General features: G+C 41.7%; 2 protein-coding genes across 2 annotated transcripts in view; one reads left to right on the top strand and one right to left on the bottom strand.

Annotated features, from left to right (window-relative positions):
- LOC119905743 (zinc finger protein 771-like) overlaps positions 1–19,176 on the top strand; it is a 137,264-nt gene that overhangs the window by 54,588 nt on the left and 63,500 nt on the right. The window lies entirely within an intron of this gene.
- The window catches only part of LOC119902295, a 91,397-nt gene continuing 85,022 nt past the window's right edge, over positions 12,802–19,176 (bottom strand). Inside the window, exons 14-15 of the mRNA XM_038718810.1 lie at positions 13,767–13,813; positions 12,802–13,630 (exon numbers count right to left, since the gene is read on the bottom strand). Of these exons, the coding sequence (XP_038574738.1) occupies positions 13,077–13,630; positions 13,767–13,813 (601 nt within the window). The 3' untranslated portion in view covers positions 12,802–13,076. The remainder of the gene's footprint in view (positions 13,631–13,766; positions 13,814–19,176) is intronic.

Here is a 19,176-nt window from a genome sequence, read left to right as displayed (position 1 = left end):
CAAGAACAGCCACGGAGTTGTTGTGAAGCCACTCCTTCGTTATTTTAGCGGTGCGCTTAGGGTCATTGTCTTGTTGGAAGGTAAACCTTCGGCCCAGTCTGAGGTCCAGAGCGCTCTGGAAAAGGTTTTCGTCCAGGATATCCCTGTACTTGGCCGCATTCATCTTCCCTCGATTGCAACCAGTCGTCCTGTCCCTGCAGCTGAAAAACACCCCCACAGCATGATGCTGCCACCACCATGCTTCACTGTTGAGACTGTATTGGACAGGTGATGAGCAGTGCCTGGTTTCTCCACACATACCGCTTAGAATTAAGGCCAAAAAGTTCTATCTTGGTCTCATCAGACCAGAGGATCTTATTTATCACCATCTTGGAGTCCTTTTTTAGCAAACTCCATGCGGGCTTTCATGTGTCTTGCACTGAGGAGAGGCTTCCGTCGGGCCGCTCTGCCATAAAGCCCCGACTGGTGGATTGCTGCAGTGATGGTTGACTTACTACAACTTTCTCCCATCTCCCGACTGCATCTCTGGAGCTCAGCCACAGTGACCTTTGGGTTCTTCTTTACCTCTCTCACCAAGGCTCTTCTCCCCCGATAGCTCAGTTTGGCCGGACGGCCAGCTCTAGGAAGGGTTCTGGTCGTCCCAAACGTCTTCCATTTGAGGATTATGGAGGCCACTGTGCTCTTAGGAACCTTAAGTGCAGCAGAAATTTTTTTGTAACCTTGGCCAGATCTGTGCCTTGCCACATTCTGTCTCTGAGCTCTTCAGGCAGTTCCTTTGACCTCATGATTCTCATTTGCTCTGACATGCACTGTGAGCTGTAAGGTCTTATATAGACAGGTGTGTGGCTTTCCTAATCAAGTCCAATCAGTATAATCAAACACAGCTGGACTCAAATGAAGGTGTAGAACCATCTCAAGGATGATCAGAAGAAATAGACAGCACCTGAGTTAAATATGAGTGTCACGCAAAGGGTCTGAATACTTATGACCATGTGATATTTCAGTTTTTCTTTTTTAATAAATTTGCAAAACTTTCCACATTTCTGTTTTTTTCTGTCAAGATGGGGTGCTGAGTGTACATTACTGAGAAATAAAATGAACTTTTTTGATTTTTGTAAAATGGCTGCAATGAAACAAAGAGTGAAAAATTTAAAGGGGTCTGAATACTTTCTGTACCCACTGTAGATGACATTCCATCAAATTAATTTTGAAAGCTACTTCCAGTCCCGCCCCCAAAAATGTGTATGTAACTGATAAGAGGGGTGTATCCATAAGATGCCTGCCTTTGGTGTGAGAGACCCAGGTTCAATTCCCCACTGTGAGACATCCACCAATGTGTCCCTGAGCAAGACACTTAACCCCTCGTTGCTCCAGAGGCGTGAGACCTCTGACATGTATAGCAATTGTAAGTCGCTTTGGATAAAAGCGTCAGCTAAATGAATAAATGTAAATGTAAGTAAAGAATAAATTGAAATAATTACAGTAAAGCAGTAAAATAGTATAACAGTGAGTAAAAATTAAACAGCATTATAAATTACCTTTAACAGCATGCAGCAAAATAAGAGTGAGTTCCAAAATTAAACTTTTTAAAATCTTTGCTAAAGCTTTGTGTGACAAACTTATTATCACTCTTGTGAAAAGCTGTAGCCTAGTCTTAAACTTGTGAGTCTTTAAACTTTAATCCTTCTAGAGTCTGTGTCTCTTGTTCTCTGTCCTCTCTTTCTGGTGTAGCATAGGCTGTGCAGGGTGAATTGAGGAATGTCCTCCACCCCCCGCACCTCCTTCCCCCCCTCTGTTTCTCAATGAGCCACATCAAGTTGTGTGTTTTAACTGCCTTTAGCATCTTCAGGTAATCTTGTAGACCAGTTATGGAATAGAGTTATCTATAACCCCAGACTCCGGATGTTAAAAACGATCTGGTTTTATCAGACAGAGTTCGTTTTCGAAACAGGAGCCTATTTTTGTCAGGATGTTACATCACAGCTGCATCCGCACATTAAAACCACAAGGGACTTTCGATTCTGCAAATTCTCAATAACATCCAACAGTGAAACCGTGTACTCAACAGCTGTTAATGTTGCACTTAGAAAATACTCTGTTGAAAGTAAAAGTCCTGCATTCAGAGTTTTACTATAGTTGAAGAACAAAAAGTATTAATGACAGTATACTGTCACTCAGTATTTTGAATATTGTGTTTTTAAAACAATTACTTCACAGCATTGCGTCCCTGCTTTTTATATTTGTAAACCAAACGCTAATTCACACACAAGTGCCAGAACAAACTGGACCAGAGGCTAATATCAGTATAGGAATGTATTTTATTTATTTTACATCAAAACAAAAGAAAAACACAATTCAGGACTGCATTACCAGGGAAACGGATTTAGAATGGAGCACCGACAAATTATAACCAAACTGGTAGGCAAATAAGGAAATAAACCACAAGCTCAAACCAATTAAACCAAATACTATGGAAAAACACTATCTATATCTGCATGCTACACACTAATTACACAAAACACCATGCAAAATGGTTACTCTGTCTTTCAGTTTCGCCCTTTAACACAGCCAGAAACACAAAATATGGCCCATTCAAGGATCTAGTGTGAGCACAATAAAACTAACCGGTGGGAAAAAACAGTGGTTGGCTCTCCTAATAATGTCTATTTAAAACAAGACAAACACACAGTAAAATACAAAAAAACTATTTAAAAGAAACATTCACAAAACATAAGCAAATATAACAATTATCATACCTTGCTTGACTTACAAACACATTCCCCTCCCGCCGTTGAAGGCATGCAGGTGACTGGGATCTATATTTTCAAATATTCCTGTTACATTCATATAAAAACGGCTAAAATCTTGTTTAAAACTATCTTACACACATCACTCCAAGCTCTGGACCCTCAATAACAGGTTTTTAACAATTATTCAACTTATCTTCAATAAAATCAACTACAGAATATTCTAGGATCTAGTTCTGGACATGCATTATTAGCCTTAGATTTGTAAACATTTTTTAAAAGTTAAACCTATTTAAAAATAAAGCCTACCCAATCAAGCACCAAACAAAGGCTGGCCTCAGCTGCTCTCTCAGGTGTGTGACTGCAGAAAGAAAGGACCAGGTGATCTTCCCTCCCCTATTTATAGACTCTGCCCCTTTACCTGGGTCCTAGTGCTAAACCCCTGTTGCCTTCCCTATCACACATTGTTGGCTAGTTCAATCATATCTCATTAGGTAATCACATGTTTGTAAAATCCTATTCTCCAAAGTAACTGGTAACTAAAGATGCCAGATAAATGTAGTAAAAAGTAGGAATGTACTGACTGGAAATCGGCCTGATATTGACTCAAATAGCTGCATCAGCTGCAATGTAAAACTGATAAAGCCAACTCGGCTGATGCGAGACCGGCATACCCAGTAACCAAGTCACTGTCATGCAGCTGGATGGCCCCACCTCCTGTCAAATGACATGAATAATCATTTAATTGTACAAATTTTCAAATTATTATTATTTTGATTGCTTGATATTATATTATTTTTTAATCAATTAATTAATTTTTAAATTTTTTGTCTATTATTACACACACACGCTTACTGTTTTATTATTATTTTTTAAATTATTAATATATTTTAATTTTTTTAACACACACACACGCTTACCGTTTTTTTATATATATAAAAAAAAATTAACAAACACACACACACACACACACACACTTACTGTTTCATTTATTTATTTTATTTTAATTTTTAATATATTTAAAAAATTTAACACACGCTTACCATTTTATTTATTTATTTTATTTTTAATATATTTTTATCTTTTTAATACACACGCTTACTGTTTTATGTATTTATTTTATTTTACTTTTTTTTTTAACACAAACACGCATGCGCTTTAATTACTTTACGCTTTAATTACTTGTTTAATGAAATGTACGGGGTTGATTGTTCTTATGTAGTTTGTATGATGCTTTGGCCATATTGTTGTTTCACATTCATGCCAATAAAGCTAATTTGAATTTGACATGAATAAGCTGTATTACTCAGCTGTATTTCTTATTCACTCTTCACATGTAATATCCCCTGACAGGAAATATCCTTCAGATTCAGTGTTGGCATTAGATGTGTTCACAAGTTGTGTGCTGGAGTCTCATTAAACCATGCTGTGAAAGTCTTTATCAATCTTTGAAACTTCTTCATCAAACCTGAACTGGGCTCACAATATTTCTTCAACAAAAAGTACACTATGTGGTGAAGTAGAACTCTGAAATGTGTTTTCCTATCTGTTCTGTAAACAGTCAGAGAATCACTGACCAGAGTAGATCAAATTCCAAATTAACAGACACAAGCATGATAGGTTTACCAGCAGGTTGCAGGTTGTTACCAGCAGTGGAAGAAGTTTTTATATGTTTTACATTTATTCATTTAGCTGACGCTTTTATCCAAAGCGACTTACAATTGCTATACATGTCAGAGGTCTGGAGCAACAAGGGGTTAAGTGTCTTGCTCAGGGATGGTGGACGTGTCACAGTTAAGGATGATCTATTGCTCCATCGCCACCCCCCCGAGTACTTTTCTTTTAGTAAAAGTACTCGTTAAAATACTCTGTTACAAGTAAAATTCCTGCACTGAAAATCACAAAAACTGGATAATGTCTGTATCTGGGTCCTACCTCAGTTCTCCTCCCTCAGCCGTTGTGAAAGGAGCCTTATAATTCCTGCTGTGGTCAAAAAGACATTCCGATGAAGACGAACGACCTACTCAAGGAAAGTACAAGTAGTGCTTCAGGTTGTACAACATATCGGATAAAAGTTGCTCTTGTTAATTTAGTTTGTAAATCAAAGTTCAGAGAAATGAGAGCAAAGAGTCGTTAAAGTGTGAAACATGTCGGTTACATCACCTTTACACGGAGAAAAGAAGAAGCTGCGCAACGATGATCAGAGGAAGTTAAAGTGTGAACAGGAAGCAGGCTGTGAGCAGGATACATGGTGGAACTTAACTGACTGACAGCAGTTATTTCTTCATCCAGCTGCACAACAGACAACATTACAATGAATGGTATTTGTTTCTTTACAGGATCAAAACAAATGAGCTGAAGCTCCAGATTAAAAGTCATTTTGTGTGTTTGTTCATTCCTGCTGAACCAAAACTGAAGTCAGGAATTAAAAAACACTATCTCACTTTGTTTCTGAGCTGCAGAGATCAGTAAATCAGGAAATATCTCATCTACAGGATTTCTGGTTGCCATAAATTCCTCTGAAGCAGAAGAAAATTCCAACATTAAAACCTTTCAGCTTTTCTCTTCTTCACACGTCATGAAATATAAACTTTCTACAGTTGTTTTTAAAAGCTCCAACAGATTCAGATTAAATATTCATCAGATGTGTTTGTTTATATTTATGTCAGACTGAAAGAAAGTGCAGCAGATTTTTCCTTTAAATCAGGAGCATTTCTCTGCTGTGGTGATGATGTGGCGCCTCTGGTGGTGACAATATGAACTGCAGGATGTCAGTTTCATTAACAGTGTTTTCAAATGATATAAAGACAAAATCTGGTTATTAAAATTGTATTGACGAGTGCTGTTAGCCACACTGATACCAACAGTGATGTGTTCAACACAAACATTCATCTGGATGGAAGTGGACTGTTAAAGGGACCCACAGCATGAATCCACATATTAATACTGAAACTCATACTGTTATGGACTCTGTCACCAATCCTCATCACCTCATCAATACTGATTAGTGCATATTGATCCTAATAAGTGTGAGTCCTTTTGGCCACATATCAGTGTAAAGTGCAATTTATACTTCTGCGTCAAATTCACGGCGTAGCTTCTGCGTTCCTTCCCTACGCCGTAACTACACGTCGAGGCGACACGGACTGTAAGCTCTGTGACTGGTCGGCTGGGTAGCCTCGCAATACCTCCGAGCCGATAGGAAGTACCCGTGCTTTGAAGTAACTTTTACTTGCAGCCAAAACGGCGGCTGTAACACAGTGAATCAATATATTTGACCGTCGCAACCCGAGCTGAATTTCACTATCAGAATGTGATCCATTTGGTCGATAACATTTCAAAAGGCTACACCAGCCGCATGTTTACAATTTCACCCCCATTCACGTTAGTGGAGTGCTAAACATGAAATTAGCCTGCTCAGCCAGTAAAAGTCAACACAGTGGACGCTGTAGCGCTACAGCAGACTAGTGTTTGGGGGTGTAATTGCAGATTGACGGACACAAGGATGCACAAGTATAAATGCATGGCTATGTGCGTAGGGTCTACATGCGTGGACCTGTACACAGACAGCTGCAGACACCGCAGACTACTTCTGTTGTCCACAATGTGCAGTGGATCGGTTGGTGCCCTGGTAGCGTAGTGGGTCACAAAAACGTGAGGGTCAGACACAGATGTCCACACAAAGCCTACGCATGCACCCTCTGATGGCAATTTTTTCATCACATGGACCCTAGCGGCCCCTCACATTCTCATATGCACGCAGAAAAATAACACTTGCTTAATTGTGTTGTAGTAACTCAGTGTGACCACCGGAGGGCAGTTAATCCTCTGCTTATTCCTCTAGGAGTCCACATCAGTCTGTCCTCCTGTTCAAATCTCTTTAAGCAGATTTGGAAACTGAGCTTCAAATATCCAAAGGATAAGGTCCGTGTACGTTCTGAAAGTTTGTTTTTTCATTTGAACCAATAAACGAACAAACGAGAAAAACACCTTTTTTCCGATCAAACCAAAAACGAAGAAACGGAAATAAAGACTCGTTCTCCTGTTTTTGGTTTCTGAATCCAAAAATGAAAAACGACTAAACCAAATTCAAATAATGGTCCGATTTTGGTTTTATGAAATTCCTATTTTCACTTTCCGTTTGAAGATAGACGTTAAGAAAAGAAAGACCGGTGAGCCAGGTGACCCGGGAGTAAGAGTACAGATTTTAAAATAAAAGCCAAGCTTTTAAGTCGGATCTGTAATTATGCAGCACTAATGTTATACCAGGGTGATGTTAGATGTTAGTCACGTTATTTAAGTACATGTGTGCTCGATTGAGTGAGCAGAGCTCCGTGAGCCTGTTATTTATCCAGCTTTAGGATCAATCTTATCATCCCACTGGGACACGTTGTCCCTGAAGTCTGGATAACACAGAGAACAGAGATATTTTGACTTTTACGTTTACACAGATTCAGTGTCCCATATCAGATGAGTCTCTGTGAGTCCAGGGTTACATGCAATATGTTTGGAATTCCCATTACACTAGTTAGGCTGTTAGGGAGAATTAAACATTTGTAAGGCCATTGGTGAACTTCAGATTAAGACAAGTGAACTAATGTTATATGTAGTTTAGGACAGCAGTTAGCCTATTTATTTAAGTTCATATTATTTAATTCATGTTTTAGTTTCCTTACATATTTATAGGCCTTCTTGCTGTGTGGGAGCTCAACCAGCAGAGGTCACTCTGCCCCCTTCTGTGGCGCCAACAGGCAACAAGGTTTTGACCTTTTGACTTGTGTTTCTATCAAAGAGAAGGCTGCACTGCGACCAGAGGAAGCTCATCACTGAGTCTGAAGGGTGTGCAGAACTTCACCTGCCTTCCAGCTTCTCCTTCTATGGTGCTATAGCTGCTATACGTTTTATTTTCCTTTGCATTTTTCTCCTGTGTAATATACTTATTATATTAGTTAAGTAGAGTAAATATTTTTAATGCAGCCTGTAGTTCTCATTAGTTATGTAGGACTACTTATGTGTGAAACCTCATGAGCATTACTGAGAGTCAAAAAGCATCTCCTCTGGCTCTGGCGCTTTCAAGTCTTTCACTGCCTTTCTTTGGTTCAATTCTGTTTAATGAGCCATCAGGGAAAGCTATGCTATGACTTGTGTTTATATCAAAGAGAAGGCTGCACTGCTACCAGAGGAAGTTAATCACTGAGTCTGAAGGGTGCAGAACTTCACCTGCCTCCCAGCTTCTCTTTCTGTGCTGCTATAGCGCTTTTGTTGTGTAGGCAAAACCACTAAAGAGGAAGTGATTACGTGAGTAACTGTTGCTGTCATTTCTGAGATCTATTTCATCACCGCTATCAAAGTATTTATTTATTTATATTTTTTGCCGCTATCAAAGCACCATAATCTGGCAGCGGACAAGATATTATTGATGGCTGCTGTTTTGGCGAGGGTCCATAATCACAGAGAGAGTGAACATGTTTCCCTTGTCAATGTTTGTATAAACTTTATTTAATGTGTGGTTTATAAAGGACTATGGTGCAGAAACAGTGACAGTGTTTCACACTCTTTGTTTACATTTTCCACGTTATCTGTCAGTGGTCAAGTCACAATAACATACGGTTAAACTGAATAATTAAGTAGATACAATTTCTTAATATATCTACTTACAGAAACTTAATTTCTTGACTGGCTACTCTCTGCTGTCTCAGAAACGACATCTTTTGTGCTGTGTCAGCCTCCGTAGCTGTCTTATGCTCTTTGAAAGGTTAGGGGGGCAGTGGTAAGCTGGACAGATGGTTGCAATTTACAACCCTCACCACTAGATGCCACTAAATCTTACACACTGAACCTTTAAAAGAGCAACAGAGCAGAGACTTCCCCCCTACAGGCTGCTCTGAGTCACTGCTTCATACGGACTGCTGCCAAAAGCAACATGTGCACTAACAATATAGAAGTATATTTTATTTCTGTGGCGCTTTTCGGGACACTCAGACACTTTACAATAAAACCAGTATAAAATACATAAATGCAAAATACATGAAAGATAGATAAAATAAAGTATCTTACAAAAGTGACTACACCGCTCACATTTTAGTAAATATTTGATTATATCTTTTTATGTGACAACACAGATGAAATGACACACTACAATTTAAATTAGTGAGTGTACATCCAACGAAGGTTAAAATCAAGGGCAACTGGACTTGGTGCAGGTTGTCACAAGAAGAAACACTGAATCCTGCATCTTTGTGATAACTGTGCCTGCAATGTCTTGGCCCGGACCTTTGCCATTGGCCCTGAAACAAGACTGCCAGACTGGCCTGGAAACCTTATCCACTCATCCAACGAAGGTTAAAAATCAAGGGCAACTGGACTTGGTTGAAGATACTGGAAGATGTTTCGTCCCTCATCCAAAGGACTTCTTCAGTTCTGACTGACTGGCAGGGAAACTCAGTTATTTAACCTCAGTAGGTTCGTTATCCCGGGTCATCGATACCGCTGGTTCGTTAGTGTTCCTTGTTGCTGTGACGACAGTCGTTACAGTCGTTAAGACTACCGGTGGCCAAGACTGAACGACCATCGTTGGTATCTTCACCTGAGGCCAATAGATTACGTTTGTTGAGTTTCCTGGGAAGTGATGAAAGAACAGCATTGTAAGTGGGGGATAAGTGGTGGCGTAGACCCCCTCCCCTGTTCAATGACGGCTTCTCCACCCTGGTGTAGATGCTTCCTTGACACCTCTTTCAAACCATCCATCTTCTCTGTCTAAAATGTGCACCTGGTGGTCCTCAAACGAGTGTCCTCTGTCCTTCAGATGTAAGTAGACAGCAGAGTCTTGACCTGAGGAGTTGGCCCTTCTGTGTTGAGCCATGCGTTTGTGTAGTGGTTGTTTAGTCTCCCCAATATACAGGTCTGTGCATTCCTCACTGCATTGGACCGCATACGCTAGATTGCTTTTCTTGTGTTTGGGTGTGCGGTCTTTGGGGTGTACCAGCATCTGTCTTAGTGTGTTCTTGGGTTTAAAAAACACAGGGATGTTATGTTTGTTGAAAATCCTCCTGAGTTTCTCTGATACTCCAGACACGTATGGAATCACAATGTTGTTGCGTTTGACCTTCTTTTCCTCCTCCCCTGTAGTTTTGTTCTTCTTGGATCTTGTGGCTGTTTTCACAAAGGTCCATTTAGGGTCTCCACAGGCTGTAAGTGCCCCCTTCAGGTGGTTCTGTTCCTTCTCTCTGGCTTGGGCGCTTGTTGGTATGTTTTCCGCTCTGTGGTGCAGTGTTCTCATGACCCCTAGCTTGTGCTCCAGTGGGTGGTGGGAATCGAACAGTAGGTATTGGTCTGTGTGTGTGGGTTTTCTGTAAACACCAATCTGCAGGCTCCTGTCCTCTTCAATGTGTACAGCGCAGTCCAGGAAGGCCAAACTGTTGTTGTGAACATCTTCTCGTGTGAACTTGATGTTACTGTCCACAGAGTTGATGTGTTCTGTGAAGGCTTGCACTTCCTGGCTTTTAATTTTGACCCAGGTGTCGTCCACATATCTGTACCAGTGGCTCGGTGCTGTTCCTCTGAAGGAGTTGAGGGCTTTATTCTCCACTTCTTCCATGTAGATGTTGGCCACAATCGGGGATACCGGTGAGCCCATGGCACAGCCATGCTTCTGTCTGTAGAATCCACCGTTGTACTGGAAATAGGTGGTGTTTAGACAGAGGTCGAGTAATTTGCAGATTTGGTCAGGGCTGAGGCTAGTTCTGTTGTCCAGGGTGTTGTCTTGTGTTAGCCGTTTCCTAACGGTTTCTACTGCCTCTATGGTGGGGACGCAGGTGAACAAAGAAGTCACGTCATAGGATACCATGGTTTCATCTGGATCCAGTTTTAGTCCTCGAACTTTGTTCACAAAGTCAATAGAGTTTTGGACGTGGTGAGGCGTGTTTCCCACCAATGGAGCTAAGATGGTGGAAATGTGTTTGGCAATGTTGTAGGTGACCGAGTTAATGCTGCTGATAATCGGCCTGAGTGGGGCTCCTTCTTTGTGTATCTTGGGTAGTCCATAAATGCATGGAATGGCTTCTCCAGGATACAAACAGTAATATTGTTCACGGGTGAAGGTGTTGTCCTTCTGTAACTGTTGTAGACATTCTATGGCCTTTTTCTTGTATCCGCTGGTTGGGTCTCGTCTCAGTGTCTCATACGTGTTTGTGTCCATTAGTAGTGTGTTGACTTTGTTCTGGTAGTCAGCTGCGTTAAGTACTACCGTGCATCTTCCTTTGTCCGCAGGTAGGATAGTGATGTTTTGATCCTTGCTCAGAGATGTCACAGCCTTCTTTTCTTAGATGGTGAGGTTGGAAGGGGGGGCCTTCGCATTAGAAAGGGCTGCAGATACCTTTAGTCTGAGCTGTTCCGCTTCTGTTTCTATTAATTTGTTTTTCCTAATGGCCGATTCTGTGGCTGTGATGAGGTCTACTATTGGTAGTTGCTGTGGTGTAATGGCGAAGTTTAATCCTTTGGCCAGAACGTCTTTCTCTGGTTGGGTGAGTTCCCTATCTGACAGGTTTTTCACCCATCTGTTGTCTGTTTCAAGTGTTGTGGGGTTATTGTCCTTTCTCCTCCAAGACAATTCTCCTGTTCTGTTGGTGCAGCTCGCTCTGGACTGTAGGTTTTGGAATTTCCTGGTCTGTCTTTCTTTGCTCTTGTTGTGCTGAGATAGCTGTGCTTTATTGATGAAGTCCATGACCTTTCCCAGTGCTGTACTGGGCAGATATGTTTCTAGTTTGTGGTGTATGTTGTCCATTTCTTTGTTCAGGGCTTCAATTGTGAAGTGTATCTGTCTCACTCTCTCGTTCAGTAGCTGGTGTTGTGCTTTCTCCAGGATTATTCCGGCTCTGTGTCCTTTTACCGTGGAGCCTAAGTGTAGGCTGTTGGGAATAAGTTTGTGTTGTCGGCATCTCAGGTTGAATCGTAGGTGGTTCCTGTAGTCTGCAATTTTCCTGGCTGTCCTTTCATACTCCCGTACCAATCTGAGGGTGTTCATCCCAAAATGATTAGCAAGATGTCTATGAAGATTCTCAGTCATCCAGGTCATAGTTATCCAACGAAGGTTAAAATCAAGGGCAACTGGACTTGTTTGAAGATACTGGAAGACGAGTAGTGAGTGTACAGCTTATATAACAGTGTAAATTTGCTGCCCCCTCAAAATAACACATCACACAGCCATTAATGTCTAAACTGCTGGCAACTAAAGTGAGGACACCCCTAAGTGAAAATGTCCATATACATAATGGGGAGACCATAAAACTAGCAAATATTAGCTGTAATGTAATATTATTTGAGTTTGAAGGCTAGTCTAAAGAGGTGGGTTTTGATAAGTGATTTGAAAGTGTCCAGGTCGCTACATTCGTGGATGTGTATGGGTAGGGAACTCCAGAGGGAGGGGGCTGCGATGGTGAAGGCTCTGTCAAAGAGATAAGTAGTATTATTATGGTTAGAATGTGCTAGATAGCAGCATTGATATAAACTTTAGTAAAACTGTTTTATTAGAGCTGCAAAACACAAGAATTCAAACATCTGCACCATTTCATAAAGGTGTAGACCACACAAACACTTTAAGGGCAAAACACATTCAATAAATTTAAAGACAGCAGCTTTGTCTCAGGCTGTAATTCACTATATGGCCAAAGTATGTGGACAGCTGACAGTGGAACATGTGACTGTGACAGCATTTCATTAATGTGCTGCTATAACAGCCTCCACTCTTCTGCTTTCAGTCTTTCCAGCAGATGTTGAAACTGCTGCAGGGATTTACTCCTATTCAGACACCAGAGAATCAGTGAGGTGCAACACCGATGTTCGTGATCAAGTTGGGATCACAGTCTGCGTTCCACTTTATCCCAAAAGTGTTAAAGGGGGTTCAGGTCTGAGCTCTGTACAGGCTATTAATGTTCTTCCACACCAAACTGGGAAAAATATCTTTATAGACAACGGCGTCCACAAACCTTTGGCCATATAGTGTATCTTCCAGCTGAATCCTGTCAGTAGTCCTGAGCTGAGAAAGACAACAAACACATTCACAGTAACATTCTGCTTTTATTGGAACAAGAGCCAGAATTCAAAGCAACACATGACAGAAGGTCCAAGTCAACGGCATTTCCACCATTTAATGATCAGAGCTTCCATCTTTAAAGGACTGGAAGTGGAAGAAGTTTACATGGAAATGAGGAATCTGTTCAATCACTTTGAATCACTTTGTACAAAGTTCATTGATGGATTTATTACAAGAAGCTTCTGTGATCCTGTACAGACTCAACTGATCTGTTCTCTACCAGGAGGAGACTCTCCCTCCTAAACAGAACACATGCTCACTGAGGAACCAGCCTTCCAGAACCCAAATCCAGGATAAAGAGGTTCAGTGAATGTGGTGTTGAAGGTGTGGAGGTGGATCAGTGTGTCGGAGGAGACTCTGTAGAAGGACAGAGAGCCAGCAGGACAGTCCACATACACTGCTACTCTGGAGGAGGAGGAGGAGGAGGAGGAGGAGGAGGAGGAGGAGGAGAGGGAAGTTCCTTTCTTATTGTGCCAGATATAGTAACCGCCATCATCAGAACACCTCAGACTCCAGGACTGATCGTTCATTCCAAACCTGCAGTCTTCTCTGTCTCCTCTCCTTATGATTCCTCTGTAACTCACTGATATATCAACACTTCCTCTCCTCTCCACCTCCCAGTAACAGCGACCAGTCAGACCATTTCTACACAGCAGTTGAGGCCAGTAGTCAAACCTGTCTGGATGATCAGGATATGACTGATCCTCCTCCTTACGTGTCGCCTTCCTGTTGTTGTCAGACAGTTTGATCCCTCTGTGTACTGTGTTTGTGTCGAGTGTGACTTCACAGGAATCTGATGAGAGAACGAGACACAATCCAGCTGCAGTTATTGATCTATCATCTGTTCATTGATTGGCACTTTGAATGAGTGATGTCACAGTCTGAAGATGGTTGAATGTTTTCATGAATCAAATGAAAAACACACTTACACTTCCTCAGACCTGGTCTCAACCATCGGACTCCAGCAGGCTCCACCCTGAAAGGAGGAGGGGGGTCAGAGCAGCATCAAACATGGACATTACATTCCTCTCACACACATGTACACAATATGTACATCTGGCCTGCTTCTCCCCGCCCCCCATAAAGCTCTTCACCTCTGCCACTCTCCTCAAACACAGAGTGACCAACAGGATGTAGGTGTGTGTGAAAGAGGAGATAGCACATACAACTCTAAAACCTCTTTCTGATAGAAACAGCATTTTGTGCATGTTCATGTTCCAATGGGTTAAAGTTGGGAGTTAAATTGATCTCTGTGATGTATGTGAATAATTATTGTCGGGATCAGTTCTGTCTCCACTATGCTGCACATGTCATGTTTGATGTCATTAAAAGCAGAAATAATGACAGTTTGGGGAAAACTACTCTCATATTTATATATGCTGTGACATGTTGTAGGCATCAAATTCAAAGTGAATGAATATTTGCAAAAAACAATAAAGTTTATCAGTTTGAACATTAAATATCTTATCTTTGTGGTGTATTCAATTGAACATCGGTTGAAAAGGATTTGCAAATCATTGTATTCTGGTTTTATTTATGTTTTACACAACGTCCCATATTCATTGGATTTGGGGTTGTAAATTGAAATTACTAGTCAGGAAACTGGGAAAGACCACGGTTCCATACCACATGACCCATAAGACAAAGAATATAGTTTATATATATATTTTAGCGAGAAAACCTTCCTCCACAACTAAAACTCTGCCTCATTTGGCTAAAGAGCTTTACCATCATTTTAGCTTTAGGCAGGCCCTAAAACCCCCTTGAGCTGACATCTTTTTTCTAGCTTTCTTAGATGTCTTTCTTCAAGTTTATTTGTGCCTCACCTGAAGTCAGCGCACAACTGTGTGTTAAGGTTTTGGTTTTGTGTTCTGTATTTGTCATGCATCAGTCTTGCTTTGGATTGTTATGATGTTGTGTTTCATTGTCATTTTGACATTTCCCCGTGTTTGCTAGTTGTTGTTTTACTCCCTGCACCTGTGTTCTAGTACTGTGCTCCTGTTCTGTGTAGGATTTGTCTGTTATTTATACATGCGTTCCGTTGTATTCTGTTACTTTCGTCCTGGTTGGTTGCAACTTGCTTTACTTTATCTGTTTTATTGTGAAATCGTCTGTGTCGGGTATCAGCGTCTAGTTTTGCTTCCGGTTGTCCTGATTACCTGATGTGTCTCCTTGTTGTGTCCTCATCTTTATGTTGCATGTACCCAGTTCTCTGCATTAGCCTGATTCCCTGCCTGAACTACTGTTTTTTTTACTTTCCGTTTGAATTTTCGGTTTCTGTCTGGATACCTTATTTCATTGAACATTCCTTTTGGATCTGTTTGGACTCTAGTAAGTGTTTTCACTTTCTGTTAATAAATCACAAGAACCTAACCTGCCTGTTTCCAGTGTCTGCTTTTCAGCTTTACAAACCTGTTTTTGTTTTTGAAGTTTTATAGCATGCTATTTCTCTCTTTTTAGTTTTATCTAGTTAACGGAATTATAAGCCTAGGAAAAGAAATTAGTAGTGTTGTTGTTTTCCCACCATAACGAAGGTTAGAACAGAGTGTGACAACCTGCACCTCTCAGGTTGCACCACTCATGAACAATGCCCATTCATAGGCCGCACAGTGATTACCTCCAATTCAAGTGAGTATTCGTCAATGGGCATGTCCGTGGCGTTGATGATTCGCCATGACACAGGAAGTTTTTATAACTTCAGTGTACATGCTCACATCTGCACAAAACTTTATGTGCTTGATAACTGTCTCGTCCCGAATAAATCTACACGTCAATATTAATTTCTAGTCATAGCGCCAAGTGCTATGTAGCGCCACAAAAGGGACACAGGAAGTGACGTATAACGCCTTCAAGCAGCGTCTGAAGCGCGTAGCAAATTCACAGCCACACCGGCGGAGCTCCAGAATATGCAGCACGTCAGGGCGTGAGGCTGCCATGCTGCATATTCTGGAGCTCCAAGGGCCCGCCCAACACTGCTTACAGCTTTAATTTTCTTTCTTTTTTTCGGCAAAGTAACCTCAGTTTCGGGGGCCTAATCATACTCGAAAACTCAAACTTTGCATAAAATTCAGACGCGGCGAAAAGTGTTATATTTTATGGGTTTTGCGCATGGGCGTGGCAAGATGGCTCGCTAGCGCCTTCTACAGAGCAGCCCTAAGTTGTCATAACTTCAGTGTGCATGCTCAGATCTTCACCAAATTGTACATGTAGGATGAGAGTCCTGCCCTGAACACATCCGTTTGCCAACAAACACACAATGTCATAGCAAAACTTTTGTGATACATGTATCATCCCAAGACGCACAAAAAAGCCTCTTGGAGCCGTACCTGAAATCAGACAGGAAGTCAGCTCTTTTGATTTGAATGTGCAATTACAGCCCATTTATGGCCTTTTACAAGGTCCATACTTTAACAAACTCCTCCTAGGGAATAAAGCGGATCAACTTAAATGTTCTACTGTGAGTTTTTGTTCACTCAACATCTTAGCGCCACCTAATGGTACCAGGAAGTAAGCCGTTTCTGACAAAATGTGGCCGCCTCACACCCTGACGTGCTACATTTGCAAGGACCCCGCCCAACACTGCTTGCAGCTTTAATTTGAGTTTATTATTTTGTGGAATTTATTCAGCTAAAAAAGCAATTCAGTAAACAATCATCCTCCAGCACTGAACAAAGAGGAGGTCTGCCTACATAGTGAGTATGAAGGGGCGGTGTTCATGAGTGGTGGAACCTGAGAGGTGCAGGTTGTCACAAGAAGAAACACTGAATCCTGCATCTTTGTGATAACTGTGCCTGCAATGTCTTGGCCCGGACCTTTGCCATTGGCCCTGAAACAAGACTGCCAGACTGGCCTGGAAACCTTATCCACTCATCCAACGAAGGTTAAAAATCAAGGGCAACTGGACTTGGTTGAAGATACTGGAAGACGTTTCGTCCCTCATCCAAAGGACTTCTTCAGTTCTGACTGACTGGCAGGGAAACTCAGTTATTTAACCTCAGTGGGGTCGTTATCCCGGGTCATCGATACCGCTGGTTCGTTAGTGTTCCTTGTTGCTGTGACGACAGTCGTTACAGTCGTTAAGACTACCTGTGGCCAAGACTGAACGACCCTCGTTGGTATCTTCACCTGAGGCCAATAGGTTACGTTTGTTGAGTTTCCTGGGAAGTGATGAAAGGACAGCATTGTAAGTGGGGGATAAGTGGTGGCGTAGACAGGGGAAGCCGTCATTGAGGGGAAGCCGTCATTGAACAGGGGAGGGGCCCCTGTTCAATGACGGCTTCTCAACCCTGGTGTGGATGGCTTCCTTGACACCTCTTTCAAACCATCCATCTTCTCTGTCTAAAATGTGCACCTGGTGGTCCTCAAACGAGTGTCCTCTGTCCTTCAGATGTAAGTAGACTGCAGAGTCTTGACCTAAGGAGTTGGCCCTTCTGTGTTAAGCCATGCGTTTGTGTAGTGGTTGTTTAGTCTCCCCAATATACAGGTCTGTGCATTCCTCACTGCACTTTTCTTGTGTTTGGGTGTGCGGTCTTTGGGGTGTACCAGCATCTGTCTTAGTGTGTTCTTGGGTTTAAAAAACACAGGGATGTTATGTGTGTTGAAAATCCTCCTGAGTTTCTCTGATACTCCAGACACGTATGGAATCACAATGTTGTTGAGTTTGACCTTCTTTTCCTCCTCCCCTGTAGTTTTGTTCTTCTTGGATTTTGTGGTTGTTTTCACAAAGGTCCATTTAGGGTATCCATTAGGGCTGTAAGTGCCCCCTTCAGGTGGTTCTGTTCCTTCTCTATGGCTTGGGCGCTTGTTGGTATGTTTTCCGCTCTGTGGTGCAGTGTTCTCACGACCCTGTTACTGTCCACAGAGTTGATGTGTTCTGTGAAGGCTTGCACTTCCTGGCTTTTAATTTTGACCCAGGTGTCATCCACATATCTGCACCAGTGGCTCGGTGCTGTTCCTCTGAAGGAGTTGAGGGCTTTATTCTCCACTTCTTCCATGTAGATGTTTGCCACAATCGGGGATACCGGTTTAGAATCCACCGTTGTACTGGAAGTAGGTGGTGTTTAGACAGAGGTCAAGTAATTTACAGATTTGATCAGGGCTGAGGCTAGTTCTGTTGTCCAGGGTGTTGTCTTGTGTTAGCCATTTCCTGGCGGTTTTTACTGCCTACTGGGGATGCAGGTGAACAAAGAAGTCACATCATAGGATACCATGGTTTCATCTGGATCCAGTTTTAGTCCTCGAACTTTGTTTACAAAGTCAATAGAGTTTTGGACGTGGTGAGGCGTGTTTCCCACCAAAGGAGCTAAGATGGTGGAAATGTGTTTGGCAATGTTGTAGGTGACCGTGTTAATGCTGCTAATCGGCCTGAGAGGGGCTCCTTCTTTGTGTATCTTGGGTAGTCCATAAATGCATGGAATGGCTTCTCCAGGATACAAACGGTAATATTGTTCACGGGTGATGGTGTTGTCCTTCTGTAACTGTTGTAGACATTCTATGGCCTTTTTCTTGTATCCGCTGGTTGGGTCTCGTCTCAGTGTCTCATACGTGTTTGTGTCCATTAGTAGTGTGTTGACTTTGTTCTGGTAGTCGGCTGTGTTAAGTACTACCTTATCCACTCAGTTACCAACTGCTCTCAAGCAGTCACCTCGGAGCATAACTACACCTCAAGCTGCACTCAGCTTGAACCCTACTTACAACGGCAAAAAAAAACAAACACTGGGAGTATCTCATCTCTGCCAGTGCTTCAAAACAGTAGGCTGAACAATGGTTTTTGCTGTAACAAAGAATTGATGTCAAACAAAATATATTAATTCCTATTTAGACAAGTGCCCTAGCGTTACATTAGCATCTTACCACTGTCACCATCAGAGGACATACTTCACTGACACCAATAAGATCAGGTTTATTTCATCACAGTATCTGCTATTCATCTGTTATGTTCCTTCTGAGTCCTTTATTTATTCTGCTATTCAGTATTTAGCTAAACTAAATATCCTCATTTAATCCGCAAGAACTTGTCTGTGTGTTTTCATTGGATTAGAAGACAATGTCAATCTACTGATCGATTTAATAATTGGGTTTTGATTAATTTGCTTTAATTAACCTGTTATTAAAGTGGTGCCCCAGAAAGTGTTTAATAAAGTGTTTTTTCAAATGAGACAGTTCCAAATCCAACACGTTCTCACTCCTGACTCGTCACATATTGATACTTGGTCAAGGCCCTTTGGTGTTGCTTTAAAACGTCCCGGGTACCCCTTTACTGTCATTTTTAGACGTTTAGAGCTCCGCGTCAACTTAGCAATGCTTAGTAACAGGAAATATGCAATGTCCTGTTAGACT

Source organism: Micropterus salmoides, unplaced genomic scaffold (assembly GCF_014851395.1).
Source record: "Micropterus salmoides isolate LMB-PRFRI ecotype aquatic unplaced genomic scaffold, ASM1485139v1 Ms_hic_scaffold_1, whole genome shotgun sequence".
NCBI classification, from domain to species: Eukaryota; Metazoa; Chordata; class Actinopteri; order Centrarchiformes; family Centrarchidae; genus Micropterus; species Micropterus salmoides.
This window is presented reverse-complemented; position numbering and strand designations above follow the sequence as displayed.